The following is a 16,207-nucleotide window of genomic DNA, read 5'->3' on the forward strand; positions in this document are numbered from 1 at the left end:
CTGATACCCAAGGACTTGGTGACCCCGGCCCAGCCTCTCTCTGTCAGACCCCCCAACCCCCACCCCCCACGAGGGCCTAGTTAGCCAGCCTCCTCTCATGCTGGAACTACCTGCCAACTGGTGTGCCCCAGAGAGAGGCTGACAGCACCGCAGAAGAAAGGCCTGGCAGTCTGTTACCATGACTGCCCTAGAGAGAGGCTGACAGCACCGCAGAAGAAAGGCCTGGCAGTCTGTTACCATGATGACCGCCGCCGAGCAAGCCCTGGGGAGCAGTTCTCCCCACCGAGACGGACTCCCAGGGTCCCTACCATTTGGTTTTCTGGCACCTCCAAGCAGTAGACGACACAGCGGAGGCGATCACACTCAAGGGACACAGCCAGCCAACCCATCCGTGATGGTCAGGTTAGAAGGCCAGCTCTGCTTAGAAGAGGCCACGTTTGCAGTAAACTTAACAGAACTTAGGAGCCCTGGTGGTGTCTCGGGTCACACGTTGGGCCCCCAATCCCCAGGCCAGCGGTTGGAATCCACCAGCTGCTCTGCGGGGGTAAGGTGAGGCTTTCTACTCCCTCCCATGAAGGTGGACAGTCAAGGGAAGCCCACAAGGGGCAGTTCTACCCTGCACAGGATGGGGCGGGGTGCTGTGGGCACCCCTCACCCTCCGCGGCTGCTCTGCAGGCGCCGACCTGGCTGTGCTCATGTCTGCAGCCCTCCAACCCCAAGGGGCCCAGAGTTGCCCCAGGGCACCCCTCCCACAGGGACTGAAGGGGCGGGGCGCAGCAGCTCTCAGAGAGTGGAAAACGCATTATTTACAAGGACATAATAAAAACACATTAGAGCAGCCTCGGCTCCCTGCGCCCCCAGCCCGAGCTTCCCCCTGAGTCTGAGAGCCAGAGCCCACTTGGCGGAGGTGGGTTGGGGAGGGCACAGGTGACGCTGCTGGTCCGCTCGGCCCTCTGGGCACCCTTGTGTCTCCATTTGAGAGGCTGCTTGTTTCTGGGCTCCACCTTTGCACAGCGCCCACCGTCAGGCTGGCCATGCCAGGGTGGGACTCCCCTGTTCTGTGTTCTGGCTGAGCTGGGAACCAGCCGTCATTTCCTGGGAGAAGGAGGAGGACAAGTGGGCTTGGCTCCGGGGTGTCTTCTGGTTCCCGTTCTGCGGGGGTGAGAGGAGACAGGCGTCAAGAGAGACCCCCTTGGGGTCGGGGGAAGACCCAGAGAGGTGGGGACAGGTGCAGACCTTCGACTAGGCCTCAGGGACAGTCGGAGGGGGTTGTCTTCCCTCTTGGGAGGTGGGCAGCTCCTGAAGGGCTTTCTCCCATCACGGGGTGCTGGGGGTAAGGGATCGGGTGGGGAGGGCGCACTACGAGATAGAGCTTAGTAAGAGGTGGTTCTGAAAGCAAGCGACCTCTCCAGTCGCCTCCAATTGCTGGAGACCGTGGGGTGGGGGTAGGGGCAAAGATGGACATGCCCAGCTGCTAGCTGAAAAGTTGGAGGTTCGAATCCTCCTACAGGTTCCTGGAAGGAAAGACTTGGTAATCCGACCGGAATGAAGCCCCAGGGCCCAGTTCTTCTCTGACACATGCAGGCCACCAGGGGTTGGGATCGACTTGGTGGACAACAGTTAGCTTAATTGGCCACTCCGGCACCCAGCCCTCCGTCAAGCCCTGAGCTCATGTAGCCTGGTGGGTGTGTCCGAGCAGACATCTCCAGAGGCAGAGCACCAGGACTCTTCCTTAGCACCCCTGGGTCAGTTCAAACCACCGACCTTTCCCTTGGCACCGCAGCACCTAACCATCAGTGGTGTCCCCCGGGGGTTCTGTGACAGTCACACCTAAGTGACACGTGCTGGTGCTGTCTCCTCCCCAGACAGGGCCGGGCTGGGGCCTGGGGACCCCTCACCTGTCACCTGCCATCTGTCACAGCCGCTGAGCCCCATGCAGGTCATAGTCACTGTCGGAGGAGTTGTCGGGCTGGGCAGAAGATGCGTGCAGGGCCCCTTCCAGAGCTGGGGAGAGAAAGGGGGTCCTCTTCAGAGCCTGGGGCCACACAGGGTCCCAGGATCTCGCAGCAGATCACACAGTCTTAGGGGTTTCAGACTGGTGATGTCTCTATCAGTTTTGATGGAATTTGCTAAGTGCTCACTCAAAACAGACACTGAGTCGATGCCGACTCACAGCGACCCTATCGGAAAGGGTAGAACTGGCCCTGTACGTTTCCAAGGCCACAGCTCTTTATGGGAGTAGAAAGCCCCACCTGTTTCCCGAGGAGTACCTGGTTTCGAGCTGCTGACCTTGTGATGAGCAGGCTAAGGTGTAACCACCACCCCACCTGGGCTCCTGTAAGGCTCACTAAAAAGGCTGATTTCCAGATTCCCTGGGCTTGGGCTGTTGGTGCCTGTGAGGGACGGGCTACCAAAAAACCCTTCTTGGCGCCTTGAAACCCCAGGGGTCCAGCCATGGGGGTGGGGAGCGAGTGGGGGTGGGGTGGAGATGTTAATGGCTTTGGGGCCGGGTCTCCTTTGCAGATGAGTGGGTCACTGAAGGCTGTATCCCTCGCCCTTGCTCCCCCCTCACCAGTACCTGTGGCCAAGAAGGGCAGCTTCATCCCCCTCCCCTGGACCTTCCAATCCTCCCTCCCCCTTCTCCCCACTGGCCGCAGTGCTGCCTGCTTCTGGGGGTCCCCCGGCTACTGCTCACCCGGGTAAGCAGAGATGGAGCTCCTGGGGGGCTGGCTGTATTCATTATCCACGTGTGAGGCTGCGGGGTTCTCAGCCCGAGACCGGACGGTAGCCGTGTGGTTGCGATGGAAAGACACTAGGCAAATACAGGGGTCGTGCCATTAAACTCACTTCTCTCACTTCCTTCCCCAGCAGACGCCCCTGACCTTCGGTCTCCTGCTCCCACTGTGCCACCTGGCAGGGGGTGGAGGGAGGCGGCCTCCACACCTCCTTCCACGCATCCCCTCTCCTCTGGACCCAGCAGGGCCAGCAGCAGGCTGGGGAGAAACGGGGGCTGGCCAGCCGTCGGGTTTACAGGGTGGGCCTTCCAATGGTTAAGGAGTCAGCCACCAAACAAACACGTCAGCAGGAGCTGGACCTCAAGGCGCAGGATGCGTGCCCCCCCCGCCCCCCAACACTCACAGCCTTTGTTCTACAGAAGAGGGATTTGGTCCTGAACCCTCCAGGGGGCGTGAAGGTGGCCTGGGACGCTGGAAGGGGGCTGGGCCTCTGACCGGGAGGCGAGAGGGGGCAGGGCAGGGCAGGTGGGCTGGTGCCACCTGTCCTGAGACAGGCCTTTTGAAGCTGTCTACGAGAAAACCCATCGCCACCCCTTGTGAACCCACCCCACTCACAGCCACCCTACAGGACAGGGTAGAACTGCCCCCGGGGCTTTCTGAGACTGTCACTCATTGCAGGAGTAGAAAGTCTTGTCTCTTCCCCAAGGAGCTGGCTGGTGATTTTGAACCGCCGAACTTGAGGTTAGCAGCCTCACATGGATCAGCTTCTGTGAAAACGCTCCTTATAGGGGAGTCCCGCTAAGTCCTGACACGAAGAACCTTGTTTAGCGTGGGTGAACTCATTATTTCCCACATACCCTGGCTCACGAGATTTTCTTTCATTGAGTCTCCTGGGTTTGGTCTGCTGCTGTTTTTAGGGGGTGCGGCCTGAGGAGGCAGAGGCTGCAGGGTCCTCTGGGTAAGGCAGCCTCGGCGACCAGGTGCGAAGCAGTGGAGACTTGGTCTCTGAGGCAGAAACCCCAAAAACCACTTCTCCGCAAGAGGCCTCCGGCCCCCGGGTGTGGGGACTTGTATTGACCACAGTCACACCTTGGACAATGTGGGGGAGGTCTGAGGCCACCAGCAGCCTGTGGTGCCGTCTGTGGCAGCCACCTCCTTCCGGGCCCTGTGGACACAGGTGGGACGTCCCCAGGGGACACTTACTGCTCTGGTTCACCCCTGTTGGGCCAATCCACTGCCGCTGCTGCTTCTGACGGACTGCGGGGGACAGACGGGAGAGGCAGCTTAGGGGAAGGAAGTATTAGGTTCTAGGGGAGGGGGGTGGCGATTGGGATCCACCCCTTGTGGCCTCAGACTGCCTCAGTTTCCTAACTTGCTCAGGAGGTTCAAGTAGAGTTACCCAGCCATCAAGGTATGGACACTAGTGGGGGCCCCGAGGAGGTGGGGTTGCAGGGGTCTAGAAGGAAGCTCTGCAAAGGCCGCTGGGACCACCACCACCCCACTGCCCACCTCCGGGCCCTCGCTCTTCAGCTCCGAGTCCCCCTGCCTTGTCCCTGAACCATGTCCCCTGCCTCCTGCAAGGGAAGCATAGCAAACCACCTGCCCGTTCTACAAGGTGTGCCATCGGCTGTTTGGCAGGTGGGGAAATGGGGGCTCAGGGAGAGGAGGGGTCAGCCACCATCTTGTGCATCCTGTAAGTGGTCGAGCCAGGCTGGACATGTGTCCCCTGACTTTGGGGGCCGCACAATGACCCTCAGGGCCACCCAGGTCCCCAGCAGGTCTCGGCTGGGCCCCAGATCCGGTGAGCAATAAAAGTCTAGGGTCCCTCTTGTTTCCTGTCCTCCCTTTGGTCCGAGAAAGGTCAGGTGGTGGAGTTCTCGGGGGTGAGGTGGGGGAAGGGACTCTCCTCCATGGGGCTGACAGGCAGCCCCTCAAGTCTGTCCACAGAGGGCAGGGCCATGGCGGAGGTGTGGTTCAGGGCACCAACACCTACATTTCTTCACCAGCTTCTTGTAGGCGAGAGGGCCGCACATGATCAGGAGCAGAGCCAGGAGCATAAGGGCCAGGATGATGCTGGCCACGGTGCCGGCGCCCAGGCCCGCTGGGTGATGGTGCTGGCCTGGGGAGGAGAAGGGTCCAGTCAGCCCCTGTCCCAAGGGCGTGGATACTCCCTTCAGTGTATCCCCCAGAATGCCTCCCTCCCTCCCTCCCTCCATCAGCATGTGTGGAAGGCAGTCACTGATGGGCCTGTCCCTCCTTATGTGTCCTTTCTCCTGTGGTCACTGGATGGTTGGCCATCCAGCTATCACTTGTCAATCTTGGGGCACTTTTATACCGTTTGCCAGTTACTTATACCTTCATACCTTGTTGTCATGTCCAGTATGATTATATTCCAGTAGATGGATCACATCCACCTCCATGTCCTTCCATCTACTGTTCTCCATCCATCTAGTCAGCCACCCATTCATCCACCCTTCATCTCTCTCCACTCATTCATTTACTCATCATCCATCCATCCATCCATCCATCCATCTGTATATCCACCCTTCCATCCATCCATCATCCATCCATCCATCCATCCATCCATCCATCCATCCATCCATCCATCCATCTGTATATCTCCACTCACTCATTCATCATCCATTCATCCATGGTACATCCACCCTTCATCTATTCTCCATTCATTCATTAATCATCCATCCATCCATTGTACATCCACCCTTCATCTCTCTCCACTCATTCATTCATCATCTCTATTCATTCATTCATTTATTCAGCCTCCATCCATCCATCCTTCATCTACTCGCCACTCATTCATTTGTTCATCCTCCATCTGTCCATCCTTCATTCTCCCATTTGCTATCCATCATACACCATTCACCTACATATACATCTATCTACCCATTCTCTATCCATTGATCCATCTTCCATCTATCCACCCATTCTCTATCCATCCATCCATCCATCCATCCATCCATCCATCCATCCATCCATCCATCTATCCAGCATCCACCATCCACTTACATATCCATACATGCGCCCATTCTCTATCCATCCATCTGTCCACTTAACTCCTGTCTATCCCTAGTTGGTTCTAGGCTGGTTGGTTCAGTCTCCATTGCTCATGTCCACTGTTGTCTGGGCACTCCCACCCTCCCTGCCACCCCCATCTTTTCCTGGGCCTCTGGAACATTGAGTCCAGCTCCTGGCACCTGCGTTTGAGAGCCAGGGAAAGGCCAGCTCTGTCCCCACCCCCACCCCCATGCTGGCCCAACTCACATGTGACAAACACCCTTTTGCAGAGGGGGCTCTTCTGAAGCTGATGGCACTGGGACAGCTTCTCCTGGGGACACGAGAGCCCTGGGGAGGCTGTCTTGCCAGCCTCCAGCTTCCCATAGGTGACGACGCTGCCACACTGCTGCTCCTGGCAGACCTCGTTCCACCTCGCCGCCGTGGCCGTGCTGTTGTGGCACAGGGCTGCCCACCGCCCTCCCTGGCGCACCTCCACCACGCCTTCACACAGGCTGTGGCCCTCCACCAGGCGGCTCTGCACCTTGGGCTGGAAGTCTGGAGAGGAGAAGCACCAAGAGGAGTGGGTGGCTGAGCCCGAGCCTCCTGCGCTGCTTGCTGGTGAGGCGGGAGCCAGGGCCAGTTCCCCTTGAGCAGATGTCACGGGGGACTTGGGAACATAGGACTAGGCTGTCTGCCTTCCTCTTGCCCCTGCCTCCTGCCTGGCACCCTTCTGGCATGTTCCCTCTGGGCAGCCGGCAGAGGAAGCTGGCAGTGGGCTGGTGCCTGTGTGCAGTGTCAATCAGGTGTGGGGAGGGGTCAGCCAGAGAGGAGCTCTACCTGGTCTCCCTCTGCTTAGAAAGAGCTTGGGGGAAGAGGGGGGGGGCTTTCAAAGCAGGGCAAGAGGCCAGGCAGGGGAGGCATGGCCTGCTCTGAGCCCTGCTACTCAGGCTTCACCACCGGAGCAGCCTGTCGGTGGACTGTCCCCTTTGCTTCAGGGCTGGATCTCTTCCAGGACGTCCAGCCTAGCTGAAGCCACCTCTCCCCTCACACTCAGCTGAGAGGGGTGTGGTCACATCAGTTCTGGCCAGTTTCCATAGCAACGTCTCTAGCTGATCTGTTTATGCTTAGAGGAAACCAAAGGCCAGACCCGGCTGAGGAGAGAGGAGGGCTGAAAACTGCCCCTACCCTACCCCCTGGATACCTGGGGGAGGGGGCGCTGTTCAGTAGTTCACACAGGGTACCCCACAGGCTGCAGGCAGCTCTGCCTACAGGACAGCCGAGTGACCCGGACAGAGCTGCCCGAGAGTTGATTCCGACTCAGTGGCCCTGGGCAGTGGGCGCGTCGTGCTTCAGCAGAGACCCCTCTCAGTGCTCCGGGACACTGTGCAGAGAATTGACCTTCGCTGCCTCAGCTTCCTCCTCGGGGAGATGGAGCGCTAATGTCACCTGACTTCATAAGGATATGCCGTGGAAGTGAAATAAAAGCAACACGTGGAAATGCTGCCTGCTCCCCCTCACCCCCATCTCTGCTGCCCTTACACACAGTGTTGAATCATTGGTTACAGTAACTGTCATTCCTGACCATCTGGACAGGCCTCCCTGGGTGGCGCAAATCTGACTATGAACCCGAAGGTTGGAAGTTTGAACCCACCCAGAGATGCCTTGCAAGAAAGTCCTGGCAAACGCCTGAAACACACCAGCCACTGAAAACCCAGCGCTGTGGTGCCAGCGGAGCCTTCCTCTGACGACCAGCAGGATGGCACCGAGCACCAGCACAACTACGAGACTCCCGCCCTGCCACCTACCCCATGCACCTGCCATCCTCCAGCCCACTCTGACCCTTGGCATCCAAGAGCGGCTTCTCACGGCCCCCCCCAGACCCGAGCCCCGCTTGCTCTTCTCCTTGCCCCCTCCCCGCAGCCCTGCTGGGCTCCTTCAGTGTCGATGCCCGTGGGGGGCGTGGGGGTGTCTCTGAGGTGCAGCGTGCACTGGGGTCAGGCCATGGTCTCCCCTCTCTCCGGCAGGAAGCTAGCAGTGGCTGGCACCGGTGGGGATGTGGGGACTCACCTGAGCAGAGGACGGCGAGAGCCCGGCCCCCGGCCTCCGGCTGGCGTGTCTGGAAGCACTGCTGTAGGTCCGCGCAGCTGACGTTGTGCTGTAGCTTCCACCGCAGAGGCAGCGAGGGCCCGGGCTCCTCCGGGTGCGGCGCCCTGTCCTGCAGACGCCTCAGGAAGGAGCCACACTGGAGGGCACTGCAGATGTGATCCCCCAGCTCCTGGGTCAGGTCCTGGTCCTCGACCTTGCCGCCCTGGCTGCCCTGGTGGAACTCCACCTCCCCGGCACAGTGTAGGCCTCCTCGCCTGGCACTCAGCTGTAGCCTGGGGGGCGCTGGCCGAGAGGGAGGGAGAGGGGCAGGTGGGCCTCAGGGTGGTGGGGCACCGCAGCACATACTTGCCTGCCTAAACACCCCCCACCCACACCCCATGCTGCTGGGCCCCTGAACCTTGGGAGGGAAGGAGGGAGTTGCCCATCGCAGGGAGGTGCCAAACATCACACTGGAAATACATTTCCAAACAAGGGAACCGCTGCTGCGGGTGGATGCTGACTCCCACCTGGCGACCCCATTCGCCACAGAGTGGGCTGCAGGTCCCACCTGGCGACCCCATTCGCCACAGAGTGGGCTGCAGGGGCTTTCTGAGCTGCCTTCCTGATGGAAGCAGACTGCCAGACCTTTCCTCCAACGTGCCACCGCTGGGCTCGAACCGACAACCTTTAGGTAAGTAGTTGAGAGTGCCCATTGTGTGACAGCCCAGGGAGCTTGCAGGGGCCATCTGATACAAAAAGATGCCCCTTGTTTATCCGAAACTCACGTTGGATGGGTTGGTGTCTAGTGTTACGACTCACTAAATCTGACAGCTCTGTCCCGTGGGGTCTCCGGGTTTTCTTACCTGTGGGCTTCGGAGTGGTGGTGGGTGGTGGCCTGGTGGGGGCAGCGGTGCTCTTCCGGGGCTCTGAAAGGAGACCCTCTGGTGAGAGAGGGTCAAGAGGCCCAGGGAGGGAGGCGGGGGTTGGGTTGGGGTGGGGGGTGACTCCAGGTGGGGCACAGAGACTCAGTGCTCACTGGGCAGGTTCCACATTGAGCCCACCAGCCCCGACGTCACCTGTGTATGTCTCCCAGCAGTGCCTGACCCACCCTATTCACCGACGAGAAAGTGGTGCAGAGGATAGCAGTTCCGTCTTTTTGTCCCACACCCCATCAGCCACCTCTCTCCATGTTCCCCTCTGGGGACCTTGACTGGCCACCCAGGTCGAGGGTCCTGGGTGAGATTAGCTAGTACCCACCTACGCAGAAGAGGTTCAGAGGGGGGCATGAGCCAGCCATGTGGATACTGCAGTTGACGAAGGACCCTGGGTCTCCGTGGCAGATGATCTGGTTCAAGGGGCTGCTGAAAGGATCCAAGATGGCGAGCTTCAAGGGCCTTCCGCAGCCCAGTTTCCGGCAGAACTCGGCCTGCCAGGGAGGGTTCTCCTGGGAGCTCCACCTGTTGCCCCAGCTCAGGTGACACACGGAGGACCACCGGTCCCAGGGGTAGACCTCCAGCTGGCCCTGGCACCGCGAGTGAGAGTAATAATTGCTCAGCCTCACCGGGATCTCTGGGGAGGAAGGGGGACAGAGTGAGGGGCAGTCAGACTGGGGTGGGTGGGTGGTCAACGCCGCCGCTCAGAGGTACCCAACCCGATTTCAGAGCCAGAGGGAGACTCGGAGCAGAGGGTCAAGAAAGATTCTTAGCACCCAGTGCCCAGCAGAACCACCCCGGGCCCTGGGCCCTGCCCATTCAGCTCTAGTAAATCCAAGATGGGCTCTCCCTCCTGCCTGGCCTTTAAAAACCCTTGTTAACATCTCGAATGAATGTGACAGAGGTGCAATAGACTTCCCATGAAGTGCAGTCAGCTGGAGGCTACGGTTGAACCGACTGGGACAAATGTGTGCACGTATGTACGCAGTCACCATGGCCACAATCTAGACGTAGACCGCTGCTGGGCCCCCGGGAAGTCCCCTGCCGCCCCAGCGCCCCAGGTGACCTCGACTCTGCTGTCTGTCAGGAGAGGTCAGTGTTGTAGATCGCCACCTAGCGGAACCGCAGCGAGTGTTGTTGGTGTGTGTTTGCCCTCAGGTCACCCCCTGGAAACCTCCCCTCCAGCAGACGGTCCTGGGACAGCCTCACAGTCTCCGTCTGGCTGGGCCACTGTTGGGGCAGCTCCTGGTCGATGTACGACTGACCGCCGCTGTGGAGGGCCGCTCTCATTTTCTCCAGGCCCCGTGCCCAAACACCATGTGCTTTGCAAGTGGTAGGTGTTGCCCGATGATGCCTCCAGTCCCCGCCGCCGCTGCCTCCGCCCTGGTTTCTAAGGAGCATTCGGGCCCAACTTCCCTCGAGACACATCTGTTTGTCCTCCTGGAAGTTGTCTTGGCCTTCGCAGTCCTCGTGGTCAACGCCGCCGCTCAGAGGTGCCCTTCTCCCCCGGCCTGCCTTCCTTATTGCCCAGTCCCAGGCATATATGCACGTGCCGTGTACCTGGCTTATCTCTCCTTTGTCCTGCAGTGCCCAACATGTCGCCTGCCCTGAGGCTTCTACCCTGCCAACAAATCCTTCTTTCTTAACCGCTGGATACTATTCCATCGCCTGACTCTACCACAGGTACCCGGGGGGTCGTTTTCACTTTAAAGTTGCTGGTGCTGTCCGGTCGATGTCAGCCTGCTAACCACCAAGTTGGCGGTTCAAACTCACCAGCCGCTCCTTGGGAGAAAGGCAAGGCCGTCAGCTCCCGGTACGATGTTCGGCAGTTCTACTCCTAGGGTGGCCGAGAGTCGACATCAACTTGACATTGGGGCTTAGGGGGAGGGGGACTGTGGCTTGTGAAGGAGCCCTGGTGGCCTAGTGGTTACACATTGGGCTGCTGACCTCAAGGTCAGCAGTTCAAAACCACCAGTCGCTCTCAGAGGAAAGATGAGGCTTTCCACTCCCGTAAAGAGTTACCGTTTCGGCATCCCATAGGGACAGCCTACCCTGTCCTGTAGGGTCTCAGCGATTCGGAACCCAATGGCGGATGGTGAGCTCTTGAGTGGCTGTGATTTGAGCAGGCTCCGTGGAGCAGAGCATGCAGATACGCGTTTGCTCGTGTTCACATCGCGAGACCGTGGATGCTGTTTACTGGGTGACGGCCGGCGGCGGGGGCGACTGGATAAATGGGGTTCAAAGCTGGAATTGGCTGAGAACGCACATCTCGCAATAGCTTTAGAGAGTTTAGCCAGGGGAGGTTTGGCCGATTCAAGCAATTAAGCGGGGCTGGTTTTGTGTTTTGAGGGGGCTCTGAGGCGGTTCTCTCGCTGGGAGCCAGTGGTCCGGTGGCGGTCTTCTCCCCGTGACGTGGACACTCTGGGGCCAGGGCGCAGGGCTGGGACTTGCCGGGGTCATTCGACGAGTCAGCGGCAAAGTGAGTGATCCCAGCTCCTGACACCTGCCAGTCTGTCGTCCTGTGGAGGCTGGAGGGTTGCTGTGACGCTGGAAGCGGTGATGCCCGTGTCGGATGGGCTTCAGGGGTCTTTCTAGGACGAAGAAGGGACTAGCAAGACAGGCCTGGCCATCTGCTTACAACAATCGTCCACGACAGCCTGACGGATCCAAATCGAACACCTCACCAGGGAAGAGAACTCATGCCCACTTTCCAGATGAGCAAGCGCAGGGTCAGGAGGCCGTGCAGGAGGCTAGGAGGGCAGTGGGTCTCCAGGGCCCCGCCTCAGGCCCCTGTGGCCACTCTGATGACACGGTGGCTCGTGACGGGGCAGCCACCCTTCCCCACAGGCCAGGCGAAAAGAGGCCAGTGGCGCAAGTGGGTGAGCAACGCCTTAGCGGGTTTCTCCCTTCAGGGCAGCTCAGAGCTTTCTCTGCGGTGTTGATCCCAACAGTGGTGTGGCTGACCTTCGTCCAATGAGCCCGGTTTGGGAAACACGAGCCCCCCGAGGCTGGCCCTCTGTCTGGCACTTTCCCGTCAGTTGCAGCTTCTCTCTGCAGCCTCGGCTGGACACTTCTTTGATTCGGGCCGATGAACAGGGGCCTTGAGGGGCAGCGTGTGTCATGGGGATAATGACCACGGGGTGGGCTTTAGACGTGTGTGTCTGTCTGTCTGTCTCTGCGTGGGGGGTTCTCTTTAGTGGGTGTGACAAGCCCGCAGGTCCCCTGCAGCCTGCTGGAACCCACTTGGACTCCCCTCCCCTCTCCCCCAGGTCTCCCCTTCTCAGGTGCCCCCGAGCTCCCCTTACCTGAGCCCGTCCTGCCGACATCCCCGACATCACCGAGGCAGGAAATGACTGCACAGGGGAGAGAGGAGGGTCAGGAAGTGGGGCCTTCTCCCTGGCTCCCAGCACCCACGGCCTGAGCAACGGCCTGTCCACCCCCACCTCCCACTCTGCTCGCCACGGAGACGGCCGCATTTCACAGTGCTGGACCTGGGGTGGCCAGGAAAAGGCAACCAATGACAGGAAAGGTGGCCTTCACACCCCAGGCCTTCTGCCTCCCTCCAGGTACCTGTTTGTCATGCCTCCTCGAACACACACCCTGCCCCCTCTTTGTCCGTCCCCATCCCTGTCACCTCCATGATCACATCTCGACGTCATCATCACCATTACATCAACACACCGTCCCCACAACACGACGACCACCACCACCATGTCCATCCCAGCCTGTCACCATGACAGCCCCCCGCCACCTCCCCACAGCACCTTGTTACCCTTCCCCGGCGTTTCAGACCACAGCGGGCTCTCTCAGTTCTCCCCGGGGCCCCACCGTCGAGGTGCACTGTGTTCTTCCCCGTTGCACAGATGGGGAGGCTGAGAGATGTCGAGGAGCCTTCCTGAGCCCACATGGCCAGTCAGCGGCGGGCAGGACTCTAGTCCAGGCTGCCCAGCCCCAGAGCTTGCGTTCTGCCAACGGGGCCTCCCGGGAAGGCTGTGATGGCCAGCCCCAGGCCTCACTCAGTCCCGCAGGTTCCTTAGGAGCCACCCTGACCAGAGGGAAAGCACTTGGCGTGGGGAGACCCAGCCACAAACTCCTTGTGTGACCTTCATAAGTCACCCATGCAGCCTCTCTGGGCCCCGTTTCCTCATCTGTGAAGTGAAGCTGCCACTTTCCCCGAGCCCTCCTCTTCGACTTTGGCTCAAAGGTGTAATCTATAACCTTGGCTTCCTGAAGCAGCTCCTTGCTCACTGGGCACACCCTGCCCTTGCCCTCCCTGGGACCTCACAGGGGTCTCTGACCTCCCCGCCAATCCCGCTGACTCCCACCCCGTTCTTTCTAGAGTCCCTGCCACGTAGGCCTGAGACGGGTGGGGGTGGGGGGGTCAACACGAGGGACAGAGGTCTCACTCGGTGGTGTCCCTCTTCCGACATCCACAGGCACACCTGGGAACGAGGCTTCCTAAAGTCCCTTCATTTCCCTGCCAGTTCCCCTGGAGCCCCGGGGGTCTAGGTTCTGGACCCGGGAAGCCAGCCATCGCTCTGGGTTGGAAGGGCCGTCTAAACACTGATTATCTATCATCACCTCCACCGAGCCCCCATCTCTTCACCCCCACCAGTGGCCCTCACATTTGACTCTGCCTGCCCTGAGGAGTGGTCGTGGTGAGACCCCTCAGAGCTCAATCTACACCCTCTCCCCTCCCAATAGCCAGGATGATTCTCACTACCCTGTGGACAGAGTCAGTAACCCATCAGGACCCTGGGTGTGGGTGTGTGCTCGCGCGCAAACACTTTGCTCTAATCAGCTTGCTACCAATCAAGTGGTGGTGGTGGTGGTGGGAGTCCAAACCCACCCAGGGGTGCCACAGAAGAAAGTCCTGGTGATGCGTCATAAAGGTGACAGCAAGACAGCCCCGCGGGACAGTTCTGCAGGCAGCCCGTGGGGTCCCTGGAGTCTTCCTAAGGCACGCTGCGGCAGCAGGTTTGGTTCAGCTTTGGGCAGGGCAGCCTGTGGGCTACACCAGCCCTAGAGGAGTTTGATTTCCTCTGGGGTATTGACAAGTTTTTTTTTTTAAAGAATATTATTGTTTGTTTTACTCTTTGAAAGTTCTAGAGATCCTGATTCTTTTTGGGGAAGAAGGAGGCTCCAACCTGGCTGGCTACATTGCTGTAAGCTTGTTGCAAGCACCCCAGCACCCCGGGCCGCTGGGCCTTCTGGTTGGCCAGCCCTTTCCTCCCCGGCACCGGCCTGCTGCGCCCTGGCTACAGCCACACCCGGGCTTCCGCTGCGAATCGCTACTTTTAACATAATTTTCACACCAAGTGATACACAGAAAGACTACGAAAAACTCCCACTAGCTCGAGTCAAGGCTTGTATCAAGTTTAGCTTGCCAGCAATGTACGCTTTTTTTAAAATTTGAAATTGCAGATGAAAGTTTGTGAACCTGAATCAGAAAAACGAACAAAACCCCCAAGAAACTAAAAAACTCAAACTCCCTGGCATCGAGCGCATGCTGCCCTACAGAGACCCCATGGGGCCGAGTGGCACTGCCCCAGCGAGTGGGCTTCTGCGGCTGGAACTTTCTAGGAGCAGAGAGCCTCCAACGAAGTGCCTGGTAGCTTGGCACGGCTGGCTTTGCGGCTAACAGCGTGACCCATAACCCAGGACCCCACCAGTGTCCCTGGGCCTGTTCCACAGGCGAGGAGGGTGAGGCACCGGGGGATTAAGCCGTTTATCTGAGGATGCATGGTTGGTGCGTGGTAGAGCCAGAACTTAGTCCAGTCCAACGGGCTGAAGTTTGCCCTCTCGTCTACCCTTCTCAGACTCGGTTCCAGTTTGATCCCCGGCGGGGAACCTTTAGCATTTGCATTGGCAGACTCCACCCACAGCTGGGAAAGCATCCCTAACTGGAAGGTGCTCTGTGGGAGTGCCATGTGGCAGGTGGCTTCTGTGCCCTGCAGGGAGGCTAGGGGTCTACTTGGCAGCAAGCGGTTAACACAGAGGGGAAGAAGTTCCCTGGTAGAATGCCGTCCCTTCCAGGAGGGTCCCGGGGTTTTGATTCCTAGCCCGTGCCCTTGGGGGGGCAGCTCCTGCTGCCTGTCGTGGAGGCTAACGGATTGCTATGCTGCCGAGCAGGTTTCTGTGGAGTTTTCCCGGAGGAAAGGCCTGGAGATCAACTTCCGAAACCAACGAATAAAAACCCACAGCAGACAACGGCAGTGTTGGCGATAGCACCCACCAGGACAGGGGCGCAAGCACAGCCCCTGCTCAGAACCCCGGGGGGTGCCGGGGTCCAGGGAGAGGCTCGGCCCCTCCGATGGTCACCATCAGGACCGGGAGCCCGACCCCAGCGGAGAGCTTTTCATGGATGACCAGGGAAGCCCCAGGCCCGGTGTCGGGCGGGCGGCCTGGCGTGAAATGTCCTGGTTTGGTTTCTTTTCCTTTGTTTTTTTTGTGGACGGGGGACGGGACAGCCCCTCACGCGCCCCACCCTCAGCTTCTCTGCAGGCCAGCACGGCAGGCCTGACCGCCTTTGGGGAAGGTTCTGGGCTTTCCTCCTTGGCTGCTCTGCCAGCTGACTCTGCTGGCCAGGTCCCCTGGTCCCTGAGAGTGTGGCAGGGAGCCCCCTCAGGTCCTCAGCAGGGTCTGTCACGCGGGGCCAGGGTTCTTCAGGTGAACACGAGAAACATTGCGTTGTGCTTTGTAGGCATGAAGCTGGGTTTGAGGCAGCCGCGCCAGGGTCAGTGGGCCCTGCCCTCATTTCCATCTACCCTGGGCCAGGCCGATGTGGCGGAATGGCCGCTGGGACTTGACTGACTCCTCTCTCCCTGGTGTCCTTCCCATGAGATTCCTGCCATGTCCTCTGTCCCCACTGTCAGGGTGACAAGCCATTCCCCCTCCTGTAGAGGTTCACATGTCACAAAGCCCTTTCATGCCCAGGGATTCGTTCGTTCGTATCCAGCAGCCCTGTGAAGAGGGACTGCTTGTAATTCCATCTTCAGATGAAGAGACTGAGGTTCAAAGAGGCTGAATGAGTTGCTGAAGGTCACACGGCTAGCTGAGTCAGGACAGCACGCACCCCAGGACCCTGTGCCTGCTGCTGCTCCGTCCCCTCTGCGCAGCGGCCGCCCTCCATCTGCACTTCTGCTTAGTCTGTCTCCCAGGCACACCCTGACGAAGGCACCCCTCCACCTGGGTGTGCTGCTCACTGCTGTGTCCCCAGCATAGAAGAGGGCCCATACCTGGGAGCCACTCAATGATTCTTTCAGTGGATGGACGGACAGACAGACGGACGAGGGTGTATCGTTCCGGCGTTTCAGACCACAGCGGGCTCTCTCAGTTCTCCCCGGGCCCCCACCGTCGAGGTGCACTGTCTTCTTCCCCGTTGCACAGATGGGGAGGCTGAGAGATGTCGAGGAGCCTTCCTGAGCCCACATGGCCAGTCAG

The 16,207-nt window shown here is 59.5% G+C and overlaps 1 protein-coding gene across 1 annotated transcript; it reads right to left on the reverse strand.

Annotated features, from left to right (window-relative positions):
- Positions 1-1,915: 1,915 nt before the first annotated feature.
- CD5 (CD5 molecule) lies at positions 1,916-10,361 on the reverse strand. Its single transcript, XM_004715039.1, has 9 exons — positions 10,325-10,361; positions 9,090-9,401; positions 8,696-8,758; positions 7,815-8,135; positions 6,015-6,302; positions 4,729-4,854; positions 3,939-3,992; positions 2,696-2,812; positions 1,916-2,004 (listed from the first exon to the last, which is right to left on the reverse strand). Exons 1-9 carry the CDS (start codon positions 10,359-10,361, stop codon positions 1,916-1,918), a joined length of 1,407 nt encoding a protein of 468 aa, XP_004715096.1.
- Between the last annotated feature and the right edge of the window lie 5,846 nt (positions 10,362-16,207).

This window comes from Echinops telfairi, unplaced genomic scaffold (genome assembly GCF_000313985.2).
Source record: "Echinops telfairi isolate 266 unplaced genomic scaffold, ASM31398v2 ScPeMD7_7416;HRSCAF=8454, whole genome shotgun sequence".
Taxonomy (NCBI): domain Eukaryota; kingdom Metazoa; phylum Chordata; class Mammalia; order Afrosoricida; family Tenrecidae; genus Echinops; species Echinops telfairi.